The 16423-nt window shown below is 46.2% G+C and overlaps 1 protein-coding gene and 1 long non-coding RNA gene across 2 annotated transcripts in view; one reads left to right on the forward strand and one right to left on the reverse strand.

Annotated features, from left to right (window-relative positions):
• ARFGAP3 (ADP ribosylation factor GTPase activating protein 3) overlaps nucleotides 1-16423 on the forward strand; it is a 45132-nt gene that overhangs the window by 986 nt on the left and 27723 nt on the right. The window contains exons 2-6 of the mRNA XM_006917349.3: nucleotides 4254-4372; nucleotides 9890-9962; nucleotides 12054-12185; nucleotides 13336-13419; nucleotides 16257-16344. Of these exons, the coding sequence (XP_006917411.1) occupies nucleotides 4254-4372; nucleotides 9890-9962; nucleotides 12054-12185; nucleotides 13336-13419; nucleotides 16257-16344 (496 nt within the window). The remainder of the gene's footprint in view (nucleotides 1-4253; nucleotides 4373-9889; nucleotides 9963-12053; nucleotides 12186-13335; nucleotides 13420-16256; nucleotides 16345-16423) is intronic.
• LOC112484221 lies at nucleotides 3241-9470 on the reverse strand. The gene is made up of 2 exons (XR_003047945.1): nucleotides 5794-9470; nucleotides 3241-3570 (listed from the first exon to the last, which is right to left on the reverse strand). It is a non-coding gene; the product is annotated as an uncharacterized LOC112484221 (long non-coding RNA).

A 16423-nucleotide genomic window follows, 5' to 3' on the forward strand; every position in this document is an offset into this window, starting at 1 on the left:
TTCCCTTCCTTCCCTTTGGGTCTCTTTGGAGATTAGGATTTTCCTTTTTTATCTCCCTCCATCTGCAGAAGCCGTTTTTCCCCCTATGACTTTTACAAGTTTTCGAAACTGGCTGGAGGTGACGCATCGGGCTAAAGTGACACCCTCAGCTGAGGCTCATAGGTCCAGATCACAGGTCAGAGTGGAACCTGGAGAGTGCAAAGGGCTGTCCCATTAGTGTGGACTCTCCTCTCCCCTCCCCTCTTGTGACAGAAGTTCTGTCTGGTCCCCAGGTCGCCTCTAAAGTGATCAGCTGTTAATGAGTGTGGTCATGAGCCATGACACGATGGCATAGAAAGTTCCTGAGTTTCACAACATTTTGATGTCTTTAAGTCTTAGAGAGGAGCCCATAATTTTATGGCTTAAGAGGAGTGAGAAAATAAACAATTTATTGGAAGTGATATCTGGTGGAGGTAGGAAGTCAGAAGAATGGCTCCAGGAATTCTCCAGGGCCAATTTATTTGCTATTTTCTTGATTTTCAATTTTACATTGATCCGTGTAACTAGACAACATTAGGATCTGCAGTTAGCAGTGTAGATTTTTTTTTTTTTTAATTTTTTGATCTGCTTTAGCTCAGAAATACAACATGTATTCTCTTTGATGGAATTCATCCAAGGGAAGATGTCCTTTTAAAATAAGTCAATGTCTTTCTACCAAGAGACACTTTGAGGGACGTGTGTGGGCTTGCTTGTAAATTGTTACCCAGACCCTGCTACTTTCTATGTCACCTTGGGCAGGTTACTGGACCACTTATTTTGTACTTTATTTTCCTCATCTGAAAATGGGACATGAGCAGGATCTAACTTAGAGGGTTATTGCGAGGATTAACTGAGAAAATCCAAAAAAAACACTTGGAGCAGTACCTGCATCTACTAGTCTTCAATACATGTCAGCTATTTTTTGTTATTATTTTTTATTATGACCAACACACTTATGAAACATTTTATATTCTGTAATAGGATTAATAAAAGCATTGAGCAAAAATATTTTCCAGTAACGTTGCACAGTATTGTGCTACATTTCTTTCGTGTGTGTGTGTGCGCGCGCGCGCGCGTGTGCGTGCTACGTTTCTTGATTAAGACTTTATTTGATCGTTACTAAGAAACCATTATCTAGACAAAGATGAAAACTAGTTTTAATGATGAGGAAGAATTGGATAACAATAAGCATTTTCAAAATGGATTCTGCAAAGGAGCTCTAAGCTACATGAGACAGGAAAGGTAGGTAAAGAAAAACAACTCAGTTTACTTTTAGAATATGGAATCCAATTTCTTCTTCTTGTGTATGATGACCGCTTACTCGGGACCAAAGGTTTTAACTCATAAGGGGCGGCTTTTTAGTTTGTGAAATCCTTTCTTGAAATTATACTCTTCCTAAGTTTTATATTGATTGAATTATTCATTCAACAAATATCCGTTGAGCACCTGTGGTGTGCTGGGCACTGTGCCAGGCTTTGAGGGTACACTGGTGTACCCCCAATGAAGAGACAGGCTCCTACCTTCAGTGGACAGTCCTGCAGATAGATGAAGGGGGGATGAGGGCCGCTGGGGCTACAAGAGGCAGTGAGGTGACGGGGCGAGGAGTGGGCCCCGCCCTGTGATACCACTTCTTCGCTGTGATACTTCATAATTCTTTAGTTTTCTCTAAAACTGCGCTACGTAATTTGTGGTGAATGCAAAATGTGCAAAATGAAAATGTAGAGCCCTTGTTTGAAAAGCATTAAGAATTTCAAGGTGAGACAGCAGGTCATTAACGAACCATGGGCCCTTCTGAGTTCGGGGCCCCGTGGGGCTGCATAGTCACACACGCCCATAGGTGGCGTCTGGCCCTAATGGGAGTAATATCAGTACCTGCTTATAGGGTCCTATGAAGATTCACTTGGCCAGCAACAGTGCCTGACAGGGTGAAACCCTCAATATTAGCTGTTACTTCTATAGCAATTATTCTCATCATTAGGCAAAACAAATTGTTCGTCCAAACTATTTTTGATCACCATTATAACTGATATTCTGCTGAGAAAAGCGTGTCTCAACTTTGGTTTGGGATTTCACATTAAAACAAAGTGCGGTCCCGTGCTCAGAGCACAGCGTCCTGCGCCAGCCAGAGAATCGAGGCAGCGTTCGTGAGAGCCAGGCTTGTATTTTTAACGGCCTCCCAGCCTCCAATCCCACAGGTCCTAGTCTCACCTCGTTAGCTCCCCACCCCGCCCCCAAAATGCCCCACTCCCTGTGTTTGATTTTTGTTCCGCCTGTGCCAGGCGGGGAGCTCAGTTCAGGTGAACAAGAGAGACGTGGCCCCCCCCTCAGGGAGCTGCATTCTAGTGACTCCTCATCTCGTTTGCTGGGTCAGGAGGATGCTGAGGCCATCCCGCCGGGAACTCACTGCCCCCTTCTCGCGGCCCCACCCCCAGGCGTGGTCCTCAGACTTGCCTGCCCCATCTCTGCTGTCACTGCCATCCACAGGGCCGTTTCCTTCACAGGCTGTTGCTACTCGCTGCCCTTTTAGACTCTCTTCTTGAGATTCCAGATTCCTCTGGGACCTTGTCGTAAAGGGCCCTAGTCTTTTTCGCATCCTGTGGTCACTTACTAAGATTCAGCCTTGTCACTAATTGTCTTGCCCACTGGACTGCTAGTCTGTGGGCTCCGTGCCCACCCACTCCTCCTGACCCACCTGTGTACATCCACTTCGTGTGCGCCAGGTACGTGCTCGATTGTGCATGCGTACACACCCGTTAGCTGAGTGAGTGAGGGATTACAAATGACCTCTTGCAGAGGGACAGCACCTTAGGCAGAGTCCCACGGAGGTGGATTCCTTGCTGTAATGGCTCTTCGCAGCCCCGCACGTGGCCTGGCAGGGGCTGTGGGCTCAGCAAGCGTGCGTGGAATCGGCAATGCCATCTACTCCGCACCTCGGCGCCTGCCACTGCGTGTGGCACCGATAACACTGAAGCAGGTGGCTGACCCCTTCCATGTCAGTTGTCACCCACCCCCACCATCCACGCGTGTTCAGTGTGAGCCTGTCACGGTGAGGGCGGGGCTTGGGAAAACCCGCTTGTGCGTTTGCTCCTGTATCGCCCTCAAAAGGCCAGGAGCCGGGTCTTCATGATTATAGTTGGGACGATCTTCGCATAAGTGGCTCTGCCTAAAAGATGTATCTGAGTGTGGGGGCTTTTTTTCTGGAAAAAAAACTTTTAAAAACAATTCTACTATTAGTGGAATTTTTACTGTCCCGTTGTTCTCACCTTAATTAATTATGTGTTAATTTCCGTGACAAACGGTATATTTTAAAGTACTTTTACGCTGCCATTATCAGCCGAAGAACGTTGGACTTCGGTCGGTGTTGAGAGGAGGCTCGTGGTCTCTCGTGAGGTCGCAGTCATCCGAAAGTTGGAGTTTCCTCCCAGGCTTGCTCACGTGGTGATCCCCACTCGCCCTGGCCGTCGGACCGAGGGCCTCAGTTCCTCACCACTTGAGCCTCTCCACTGGGCTGCCTGCTTGTCCTCGAGACACGGCAGCCGGCTTGCCCCAGAGCTAGTGATGCAAGGGAGAGAGCAAGAGAGAGAAAGGAAGTCACAGCGTCTTTTATAACCTAACCTGGAAGTGACATATGGCACTTCTACCTTGTTATGGTCACACACACCCTGGAAAAGTGAGGAGGGACCACACAAAGGTGTGGATCCCGGGGTGGGAGGAGTCATGGGGGACATCTTGGAGTCTGGCCACCACACTCTCGTTCTCCTCTGGCTGAGGAGAAAAGTACCACCACAAGTGCCTGCCATCTGCTGTAGAGCCACTGTGCAGGGGACAGGAAGGCCTTGAGCGTTCTGAGCAGGGCACATCCCAGCCTAGTGTTCATTTGTGCCAGCGGTAGGAACCCTGTTGATACTTCAAGGATAGATGATGTTTAAATGATACACACGCATAGTGACTTGTAGTAGATTCGCAATAATATATAACTTAACTATATTAATGTCTATTAATATCGATGAATCACGATGAGCTATTAATTAATGTCTTACATTACTATAATTCTACTAATAATATAATAATGGAACTGAAATTTGAGCTTTTAAAAATCTGGGCGAGATAGTTTCTAATAACCAGTTTAAATTGTAAAGGTTAAGCAGCTTTCAAGCTGAATCATGTATCCTATGGGACGGCTCATTTGGCTAATATGAAGAATTAGTAACTGAATTACAAATTTTTTCTTTCAGGTGTGTTTCGATTGTGGTGCCAAAAACCCCAGCTGGGCAAGCATCACCTACGGCGTGTTTCTCTGCATCGATTGCTCAGGAACGCACCGGTCGCTTGGCGTTCACTTGAGTTTCATTCGGTAAATGCATCTATCCTTGCGGGGTGGGGGTTACTTGTCCCATGGGTCTCTTTCCCCTTTTTCCTTTGCGTTTCCTTTGACATTAAGTACAATGAGAGGTTGGTTATGCGTTATGGAGATTTAAGTCTTATGTAGGTAACTGGCAAAATGAGTTATTTTCGATTCGGTTGCTGTTCTGTAGAGCCTGTGCCAGAGCCTGTGCCGTGATGTTGAAGACAGTCAGAATGGGGGGTTCGAGGCAGTATTTCCTTTCTCTTTATTATCTCCTTATAACGTAGCAGTACAAAGGTGCCCTGCTGTGACACTCAGGGTCGCAGGAGGGGATTCGGGTGCTGTGTTCGCGCACCTCATCAGGTGGAGAGCTGGGGTCGTTCCGGCACAGTGCTTCGGCCCTGGCTCCCGGCACGCTGATACCGCAAAGCCTGAGTGATGAGTTTCGCATGAACGTTAATGGCAGTGTCAAATGCTTGTAGTGAGAAGATCTTTTTTCTCTTCTCATCCGACATCCTCCTTCTCTTTTCATCTGAAGCCTTGGGCGCATTGGCTCCTTCTGGTGGGTTCCTGTCTTCCCTGTGACACTGGGAGTAGCTGAGGTCGGGCCTTTGTATGCACCAGAGAGAGAGACTCCCCCTCTGGACACACACAGCCCCATAGTCCCGTGGCAGGTGGCAGGTGGCAGATGCCCTGGTGTGACGGAAAAGAACTTGAAATGATAAATAATGGAAGGGTTCCGGCAGGCTCAGGGCTGGGCAGCTGAGCGAGGCCTGCACCTCGGCAGCCATAGGCCTTGGCCGGGACTCACCGAGCAGCCACCTCAGATCGCCGTGATCACTGCCCGCCTCCCACCAGTTCACCCATTTCCCTGCCACTTCATTTCCCGGGGATGGAACCAGCTGGGCAGGAAGGCTATTTGGAATTGTGGCAGTTTTACTTTATATCATGACTTAAGGAATATTCATACCACGCAATTACTACAAGGAGCTTTTGTTCCTGAAGGACCACGCCCATTGTGATTCACGATGAGCTATTCTGTGGGGTAGTTCACAGTGGTGATGCTAGCAACGTCGGTTCCTTTTTTAATATGTTAGCTTAAAAAAACTTTCCTGACGCACCTTCCTGAGCTCTTTTTTCAGAAATTATTTCATAAAGGCCTGTCGTGCTAACTATTTATAGCCATATAACTCCACAGGTAATTATCTAGAAAAGGGAGTTCTTATGTGTGTTCTTGTTGGTTTCAGAGTATCTGTCAGTTTCTTGTCTTCTTTTTTTTCTTTTTTCTTAGATGCTGGTCTCAGAATATTTTGAGTACACTACCCTGTCCTTCGCTCTTTTTTAAATACCGAGAGATTTAGTTGCCAGGACAGTTTATTTTTAATGTTTCCCCCTCCCCCTAGTTGTTACCAGTTAACGTGGTGACTTACTCTGCCCAGAGCCCGCAGAGGCAGCAGGTGACTGGCTGTCGTCCTTTCTCTCTGCCGTGTCCTCTCCCTCTTCCTCTCTGCCAAGCTCTGCCTTTCACAGCCTGGCCCTCCCTTTTCCTCACCGCTGAAGCCCAGGGCCAGTTTAAACTATTCCAGGAAATGAGGCGGTTTTTCTGACGTTCTCTGCAGCTGAGGGAGGGCCTGACCCAGAGCCTGGCAGGGGCTGTTTGGCACCGCAGGTTTGCTTGCTAGCCTTTTAAGAGTCAGATAAATATAACTGTATGAATCATGGTGCTTATAAATGATTCAAAAACAACCGTTAAAAATCAGTTTAAAAAAAAAATCAGTTTAGAGGGCAGCAGTCTAGGTTTGGGCAAGAGAACGTCAAGGATGATAAGGGTTCTCTCTCGCGCTTTCTCTATATATACGTATGTATATATATATGTATATATATTTTTTACTGATTAAAAAAAGTTGCAAACACTAGCTCATTGGGGAAAAATCCAAGCAGTCTCAGAGTAACAAAGAAAAGGCCCCTCTAGAATCCCTTTCCCCTCTCCTTCCCCTGCCCCTGCCAGCTGTGGGCATGCACATGCACACAGGCACGCGCACACACACACGCACGTGCACACACACACACGCACACGCACAATACACATGCACATGCGTGTATGGTCCCGTTGCCCAGACGCGATCTTGTTAACAGTTTGGCATGGGCGAATGCTTATTTGAATGGAGTGTTTTGTTTGTTTTTGAGCAGAATTCCAAGTCATCATTTTTACAAAGGAAAAATGTATAAATTATAGCTTTTGCCAGGCGAACAGGGAAAGGCAGGTTAGGCTTCCACGGAAATGGCCTTCGGGGCTGGCCGCAGAATGGACCTGACTGGACTGGCCCCCGCCCCCCACCCGCCAGGGCTGGGAACTCGTCACTGCGGTCCCTGGGATGGCCTGTCTCACGGAGCTCCTCTCCCTCTAGCCGTCTCTTCTCCAGTTCACCGTTAAGTATTTCATGAGCTCTGAAAGCTGAGTGGGATCTAGTCCCTGCGTTGGTCTCGGTGGCCGGGGGGAAGGGACGGAAAGAAGGCAGACTGAAGTGCAGCACGAGGGATGGAAACGAAGCCCCGCGTTCGCTTCTGGTAAGTTAGGCAGAGGAGGTAACATTGGCAGTGAACTTCGAAGGGTTGGTGAGATTTCGGTCATGAAGACAAGGCAGGGGAAAGGAGCTCAGCACTCAGACCTTAAGAAAAGGGACAGAAGTGGAAGATGTTCGGTGGCTACTTTTTGATGCACAGGAAAATGAGGAGAAATCAGGTTCGGAGGGGGAGACGTGCGTGACGTTGTGGAGGGTCTTCTGCCGGCCTGGGAGCTTATACTTCACTCCCGACGCCCTCGAGGGCGGTACGTGGGCCTGGGCCCAGCGGGCGCCCCACGGAGATTCACCGGGCAGCACTGGTAGGTGTTGGAGCGAGGACTCCACAGCCAGCTGCTGGGGCCTGCCCTTCCATCAGCCCTTTTAGCTCTGGGCGTGTCCCTTGCCTCTCGGTGTCTCAGTCTCCTTCCTTGAAAGTGGGGATGAGAAGACTAATATCGTGGTGCAGGGTGCTGGGAGGAGTGAGCGAATGGGCTCCCATCAAGCCTGGCACGTGGCCAGCCCGCAGCACACGCTGACGACCCACAGACCTGGGTCCCCCGGTGCCTGCTCAGCGCACCTTTTTACGATGCTGGTGGAGAAAGTTAACTCCCCACATGACCTTCCGCTAAGCAGTCAAGCCGGTTATAAACCAGTGGCTGCCAGAAGCTTCTCCAGGGCTTGTCTCTGAATAAAAGTGGAGAGTAATTGTGGTGTGGATTGCTCCATTAAAAAATTTCCGATACACGATAACTTCGTCGTGTTTATTTGGTGAGATTTCTTCTGATTTCATACGTTTCTGATTTCATAAGTTACAGAAAAATACTGACTTTGCAGCCTCTGGTGCAGCTAATTCATGCGATTTTTAAGGAGGTTGTATCTTGACTCAGAAGGATTGTAGAGGTTGTGGGAAACCTGTTTTCTCGGGGGCTATTTGTTAAAGTGATACTAATTCTTCAACTTCCTTACTTTCGCTGCTTTACTCTACTCGGCACTGTCAGAGACTTACCTTTCGCCATGTCTGAATCTAAATTAAAGATCACAGATAACCCACAGTGAGGCACTTCCTCACGGAGGCATGGCGATCGAGTCAGGTTTCTTCTCAAGGTTGGCTGTGTTCAGAATCCATCATCATCTCAGCCTTTCGAAATTCCAGAGTATGAGAGAGAATCCTTGTCAGTTCAATTCGAGAACGATTCATTTTTTTTTAAATCTTCATTTCTAAGAAATATGTATGGAAACGTTTGGCTTCCATACATATGGACTGAAAGTTGTAAGGTAAATTAGCAAGTCTGAGTACTTGTAGCCTCAGTTTTAAGACATACCTATTTAAGTCAGGTACCTATTATGTGCTTGTGGTAGAAGTCAGAGAGAAAATATGAGACTTGCCTGTCCTCAGGAGCTTGCTGCTGATAATGCAGTGTGACAGGGTTACCATGGTGATGGTGATGGTAAGAATTTTAGCCATATGGAGTTCGCTATGAGCCAAGCACTTTTCACATATTAGCTTATTTAATTTCTACAAAAACAAAATAGATCATATTATAATTATCCCTACTTTACAGACGAAGAAGGCACAGAGAGGTTAAATAACTTCTCCAAGGTCATGCAGCTGAGATCTGCACTCTCTCAGTCTGTCTCCAGAGACTGTGCTGACTACCACCCATGAGAGAGAGGGGGTAGGTGCCACCTAACCCAGTCTGGGGGGAGTCACGAAAATGTGGTGACTAAGCAAGATTTTCAGAGAAGGATTTCAGAACAAGATATATAATTTAATCACCTTGCTTGGTACTCAAATTTTTTTTTGTCTAAAATGAGAAATATGTTTCCTATAAAATATGATTTCATTTTTACTTTCTATATATCACCCTGAAGTGGATTTGTCCTATGTATATGTAATAATAATACCTATTAGTATAATTAATCTTAAGATAGCTGTGGGCTTCAAAATAATACCCTAACGTTCACAAAGGTCGAACGATACAAATAGGCACAGAAATTAGTGAATGGAAGGGCAGCATGAAAGGAAGTTTCGGTGGACCTGAAGCCTCTTTCCTTCTACCCTGCCCATTTTGTAAAAGCACCCTACCTACACCTGTCCCAAAACGCCCACAACCCCCTGCAGTTGCTGGGGGACAAGCCCTCGTTCAGTACGGGTAGCCCTGCTGCTTGCTCCCATCCACGGGTTCAGCGTAGGGACCGCCACCACTGCCACACTGTCGTACTTGCTTTGCACTGATCACTTGGTTAATTTTATTGTTGAGAAGTACACGCATTGCCTTTACTTGCTCTGATGTGATCTTAAGTAACAGATAAGTTAAGGCACAAGGTGCAGTGGGGTAGAGGCACTTGTAGCTTTCACTTCAGAAGTATTAAATCCTGAGTTTTCTTCCCTCCTTTGTGGCGATGTCAGGTGGGTCCCTTCTACCTGATGGTACAATGGTGAGTGTCCTCCAGGCTCCCACTAGGGGTCAAACTGGACGAATGGATCACTGACCTGAAAAAATCAAAACAAGACGTCTGTTTTGAGTAGAGACACATTACCAAATTGTAGATCACAACCCACTAAGGATGTGAGAGTCAGTCGTTCCCGCTAAGGATGTGAGAGTCAGAGTCGTTCCTGCAGCCCCAGGAAGCTTGTCACGTGTGTCCCTGTTCCCGAGGAGAGAGGGCTGGCTAGAACCAGTGCAGCAGGAGCGCCCTGGCCTGGCTTGCCTGCGGTCAGGCGTGGAGCGGGACAGGCGGGTTGGGGCCGGCAGAACCTCGGCTTCTAGGAAGGTGGGGAGGGGCCAGGAGCCGCGCGTGCAGCCTGGAGTCCCAGTGTCCTGGAAGCATGTGCCACCGTTACCGTAAACGTAGAATGCTTCCAGGACCCTGAAGATAAGGAAACCTTATTCTCAAAAGTTTCGTGGCTTGATTCTGGGGAGGAAGACTATTAACATTTAAGAATGTTCTCTTCATTTAGATCGACAGAGTTGGATTCTAACTGGTCTTGGTTCCAGCTGCGATGCATGCAAGTCGGAGGCAACGCTAACGCAGTAAGCTCATCTCAGACTTGTTTTCCTTCTGTATAACTGTGTGTTCCGCTAGTAGAGGCTCAGCGTTTGCAGTGTTTGCCCTGCCGGGCAAGAGAGACATGAGGGGCTTCGGAGTTGCCCCTCCGAAGTAGATTCGTTTATCCCAAAATGTGGTAAACACCAAGAAAACGCGAAGCTTTGGGCCAGGCGCTGGAATATGACAAACGACAAATGAGATCCCTTCTCTTACAGGCAGAGACAGAATCTTTGACTAAGTAAAGAAACAAGAAGGTAGCAGGTGGTGATAGCGTTTAAAGAAAATTAAAATAGGAAACAATGATACAGAGGAATTGGGAGGCTTCTTTAGGACGGTACGGTTTTTAATACGCGAGGGAGACTTTTGTACTTGAAATGGATGCTCATAGCTATTTACATCTGAACTTTATTTTATTGTCTATAAATTTAAAAAATTGTTCTCTAAATCTTCAAATATAGTATATAAATATCTTATAGTAATTTAAAAACTTAGTAATTTCTGTGCAAAAAAAAATAGCCAGTTAAGTGGTCACTTAATTTATAATTTTAAAAGAGCAGATTTTCTTAACCCCACGTATAAACCTAAATTAAGGTTTTCTCAAACCTTTTAAACTTCATTTACAAATTCAATATATCTGATTTTTCAAACACTGAACTGGCAGCCTTACAAGTCACCCAAAGCACTGATGGCCTGCTTATAATGCCAAAGGGTAGAGGTTGAGTAAATAGAATTTACTCATTAAACATTCAACATGTAAGAAATCAAATTCGTATGCATTTCAAGTAAAAATTATACCTAACATCAATTAGATATTTAAAATTAAAATTGTATATCTAATATATAGTTTTCAAAATACCAAATTCCTTTAGATCAGTGTTTCTCGACCTTTTTTCATTATTGTTCCCTAAGCAGAAAAATTAAATTTAAATTAGATTATTTTAAATTTAAATTGGATTTAATTTCTCCCTAATGAGAGAAATTAAATACTAAGGAATATGATTTTGTCAGGTTGGGGTGAGCTTTGGGGGTCCACAAACCATTGTGGCCTAATAACTAAGATTTTTTTCACTTCCCAAGAAACAGTTTTTGCCCCATTAAGAATGCATACCTTAAGCATTTCAGGCATCTTATGAGAAAGCCATGCCCATTATCGCGGTGTTCACAAACTTGTTCCAAAACTTAATGCTCCAGGTTTGATTTTATCCGTCCTTATTTCTAAGCCTTCCCACGGTCGCAGAGTCCCCCACCCACCTCCAGAGAGCAGCTTTCTCATCTCAGGCCAGCGGAGGTGGGAGGGGGGATGGTGGAGGAGGTGGGGGGTGCAGGGTGGGGGTGGGGTGTGGTCGAGGTCAGGGTAGAGTGGGAGATAGGGCCGGGGAGGCTCAGGTCGGTGGTCACTTTGCTCAAGCAGCGGAGTTGGAGCCATCCTGCTTGGGTTTGAATGTCAGCCTGTCACTTATCTGTGTGACACTGGGCAAGTTGTTGAACCTGTCTGTGCTTCCGCTTCCCCACCCGTAACGTGTAGAGAGTAGCGGTGACTGTCTGATGGTGTCGCTATGGGGATTTAATCAGATGGCGCCCAGAGAACCCAGGGCAGGACGTGCCACGAGTGAGCGCCCAGTGGCGTTGTTAATCTGATTGGGTTATAGAAGGTTGCCGGACAGGTGTTTAGAACACTTGCTTCAGTTAAGGTGTGAATTCTATAAGTCATGTGTCTACATGGGCTCTTCCAAGGTGGTGGTTTAAATGTTTACCACCTGCCTGTAGTTCTGAGTGGAAAGCATCCCCCCAAATATTTAGAATGATGGAGGTGGCTTAATGGAAAAGCGAAAGGCCATTTATTTCATTTTGTAATTCAAGTCTCATGTCCGGTTTTACCAAAATAGCAATGTTACATCTATGGAAGTTATTCCCTTTTACAAGGAAGATTTATTTTAAAAATTTTCCCAGGTTACATTACCTTGGTTTTTACTAGCATTTTCAAAAAATATCCTTTGTAACATGAAGTCACCTTTCTGGTCACCATGCTGGATTTAATGCAGTATTGCCAGTAATCTGCATATTCCCCTCCGTAGGTGTCCTTCTTCCATCAACACGGGTGTGACACCGGTGACACCCAGTCCAAGTACAACAGTCGCGCGGCCCAGCTCTATAGGGAGAAGATCAAGTCGCTGGCATCGCAAGCAACACGAAAGCATGGCACCGACGTGAGTGTGGCAGCTGAGCACGCGTTGCAGTAGGAAAAGTGGTTTTTATCCCACACAGTAACACTTTCTAGCTGGATTCTCTTACAAGGAAATAACATGCCTTGATCTTCACTGTTCCTGGCAGCTGTATCGGTCCCCAGCCTTTTTGGCACCAGGGCCCGGTGCTCCTATGAGAATCTAACGCTTGATGATCTGAAGCGGAGCTGAGGCGGTGATGCTGGCGCTGGGGAGCGGCTGTGAATACAAATGAAGCTTCGCTCACCCGCCCACTGTTCACCTCCTGCTTTGCGGCCCAGTTCCTAACAGGCCACAGACCGGTACCAGTCCGCAGCCTGGGGATTAGGGACCCTGGTCTAGGAACAGCGATCGAGCGAATGCTGAAATACCACTCCCTGGGTCAGGTTCCTGCGAGCTTCTGACCACAGTTTTGTCAACCGATCAATACATAACTTTATCTCACATGCATTTTCGTTAAAAGACACCTAATTCGCTGTGTGTCGTTGGCTGTAACAGCCTTAACTGATGCCTGAGTGAAACCTATCTCTCCCCAAGGCACACGGCTTGGGAGCACTCAGCCTTCAGCACTGTGCTCGGAGCCATTCCAAACAATGAAGTCACCAAAAAAAAGCACAAAAATGTGGAAACATGTCACTAAATAGACCACGTAAGGACACTTGTTTAAAGTATGGTCTGAAGGGAGGCCAGGTGTTGCCTTGTTCGGCCTCTCTGGGAGTCTGTACCTTGGGTGACTCAGGTTGCTCGCTGCTCTGTGCGTGTCTGTGAAGGATGGCAGGAGGGCCCCCAGAGCTGGTTTGGGGGTTGTGCGTAGATTGCACAGGGACGTGAATTCACGAGTATGGAATTCACACCTGGGAGTGTCGACTGGTTTTTAGAACCTGCCCTCAGAGCTGAGGTCCTTGATCTTTCCTTTTCAGAAATGGCTGTGACGGCCTTGGGGTTTGGAAGCAGAGGTCACTGGATTGACAAACTGCCAAAGTGTGCTCAGGGGCCCTGTGTAGACCGCTTACTGATTTTATAATAACAGAAAGTGCAAATCTTTAGCAAACAGGACTCTCAAAGGGGAGTGAAGAGTGTTAAAACCCTTTAAAGCCTGGGGAAATGCTCATCAGACTTCATGTGTGTGTTCTAGCTGTGGCTTGAAAGTTGTGCGCTTCCGCCTTTGTCCCCTACACCAAAGGAGGAGGACTTTTTTGCCTCTCATGCTTCTCCTGAGGTATGTATTATGGTTTACATAATTTTACAGTATGCTTGCTCTGACAGTTAAAGGGCATATATTTAAAGTGTTTCAGTTAGGATATAGGCTAAGCTGCTGTAACGAATAACCCTGAAATATAATCACTTGTCCAAGATAGAAATGAGTTTTCCATCAGAGTTCAGAGGTAGGCCATCCAGGGTTGACCATGGGATTTATTTTGCTGTTCTCAGATGAGGCTTTCATCTCAGGGTCCAGAGTGGTTCTTCTAGTTCGTGACCTTTCCCAGCAGCGGGAAGAGGACAGACATCCAGGAAGCAAGTACCCCATCCTTTTACAGGAAAAATCTAGAAGTGGTGCCCATCACTTCTGCTCTGATCCCATTGGCTGGAATTTAGTCACATATCCTATACCTAGCTACCAGGGAAGCTGAGAAATTATTACTAGCAGTCTGGCACAGTTCAGTTCAGAGCTTTGGAACTCACAAAGAATGAAGACAATATTTTTTAAACCCAGATTTTAACAGGGGTTTGAATCTCGTCCCTAGTTAGCTATGTACCTAGAACATATCTCAAGGCTATTGTGAGAATGAAACGTGTTAATACAGATAAAAGTAATTAGTAGTTAGCACAGAGTAAGCCTTCAGTAAGTGCTGTATCATCATCTTCATCTTTGTGGCCTGATGGCCTGATGGTAGCGGTCACAACATCCACGGTCCTTTTGTGGATTTTCCCCAAATCGCTTAGATCCGGGAACACAGACCTCCAAGGCCTAAAATGTTGACAAACTGGTGCTTTAAGGGAGTGTGAGCCGACCTCGGCTTAGAGCTTCAGCTGTTCTGTTAGCTGGCCTGCCTGCCCCCAGGCCCACTGGGGAGGGGGCACTCTTTACTTAACCGTTGCTCAATCCATTCTTTAACTAATTTTCAAGTAAAGATTGTATAAAGTTGTATATATATTGCTAAACATTGATTTTTTCTTTTTGCTATTATAAGTTGCATGTTACCATCGATGCAGTCAGTCGTTGCCAGAAGTAGTTATCAAAAAAAGAGAGAACAGAAAACAAAAAAAGAGATATGGTATCCTATTGTGATCACCTGTCGTTGTTCGATTTAGAACCAGATATGATATCCATGATGAGGAGCTGGGGGTGCTAAAGAGAAATGATGGGCTAAAAAGAGAGAGGCAAACGGTTTGGCGTGGGTTAGAGTTTGCGATGTTAGTATGAATCCAGGTTTATTTTAGCGTCTCTCTGTATACATACACGCACACACACGATGGAGAACTAACTCTAGATATGTGGGTTAGTACACACCTGTATGTAGTGCTTAGCTCTGTCCACTGAGAGGGCTTGGGGACAGTGACACCCCAGTACTATGAGCACACCCAGCATCCAGATCTTGGTTTCTAAATACTATTCTCCAATAGAAGGAACCAGGGCCACCTTTGGAGAAATGGCAGGTTCTAGGACTGGGGCCACTGGGACAGATGAGTCTGAAGCGTCCTGGAGTGCTAGAAAGTCCCGATCCCGAAGTGCTGGGGGCAGGGGCGGGAACTGAATGAGGCCACGTCTGAAGGACTCTGGAACCAACCAGAAAGAGCTCCCGGTGGTCAAAGCTGGGACAGTTTGAACGACAAAGTAAATAATGGCAGTATTTGAATTGTAATCCAAAGAATAAAATAAATATCCATGAGTCTCTACTGAGATAAACAGATGATTGAATAAATAAATGGGGGGAGAAGGGACAATTTTCCTTATAGAACAGTCCAAATCATGTATATGGATTTTCCCTCTTCGTGTATATAGATACCCCCACCCCACTTGAGGGTGGTCCAGACTTATGGACTCATTTCCCGAGACTCGGGGATAGAAAGGGAAAAACAGCGAGTTTACAGGGAAAGGCTGGCTGCACTGCCTGAACCAAGCGCTCACCGCCAGCGTCGCCCGCGCCCAGCCTGTTGCCACGAGGCCGTGAGGAGGGCACCTCGCCTCCGCGCTTTTCCCCCACCAGATCGAGTCTAATCATGAGAAAACATCTGACAAACCCAAGCTGAGGGACGTCCTACAAAATCCCTGCTCAGTACTCATCAAGAGTTTCAAGGTCATGGAAAAACGAGGAAAGACAGAGACCGTTATAAACCAGAGGAGGCTGAGGAGACAGGACACGTGCAGGGCGGGATCCTGGCACAGAAAAGAGGCGTTGGCGCAAAAACTGGAGAAATCCAAATACAGACTGGAGTTCAGCTAAGAGCGTGCCAGTGATCACTCTCAGTCTGGACAGACGTGCCATGGGCATTTTAACATTGGAGGAAGCTGGGTATATGGAGGAGTGTATGGAAACTCTACTATCTTTGCGACTTTTGTACACATCTGAAATTATTGCATAAAAAAATTTTATATTTAAAAAAGGAGGAAAATAAGGAATTTGAGCATTGAAATATACTTAAAAATAGACATGTTAAATATTATCCTTCCCACAAAACCAGGTACTAAGAAGGCGACTCTTTATTTATTTATGTATTGACATTCAATATTATTTGATATTAGTTTCAGGTACACAGCATAGTGGTTAGACATTTATATAATTTATGAGGCGATCCCCCCGAATAAGTCTAGTACCCACCTGACACTCTACGTAGTTATTACAGGATTATCGACTATATTCCCCATGCTGTATTTTACATCCCCGTGACTATATTTTAACTACCGATTTGCACTTCTTAATCCCTTCTCCTTTTTTACCCACCCCTCACCTCCTGCCTCGTGACTATTTAAATTGTTAAGTTTTCCCCTGCTGCGATTTTTTTAAATGACTTTTCTTGCTTTGCCTGATAATGACTTTTCTCACCTTGCTTCAGGTGAGCGGCACAGGGTGGGCGTCAACACACCCAGAACCATCTTCTTTGACACCGAGGAACGTGGAAACCATGCTGGGAAATAATGAGGGTAAGTTTCAGAATTGTCACGTCATGCTCTTCGGTGGTTCGGTGGCATGCTACGAACTATTAGACAACAAGACCCTTGT

The sequence above is a fragment of the Pteropus alecto genome, unplaced genomic scaffold (assembly GCF_000325575.1).
Source record: "Pteropus alecto unplaced genomic scaffold, ASM32557v1 scaffold157, whole genome shotgun sequence".
NCBI classification, from domain to species: Eukaryota; Metazoa; Chordata; class Mammalia; order Chiroptera; family Pteropodidae; genus Pteropus; species Pteropus alecto.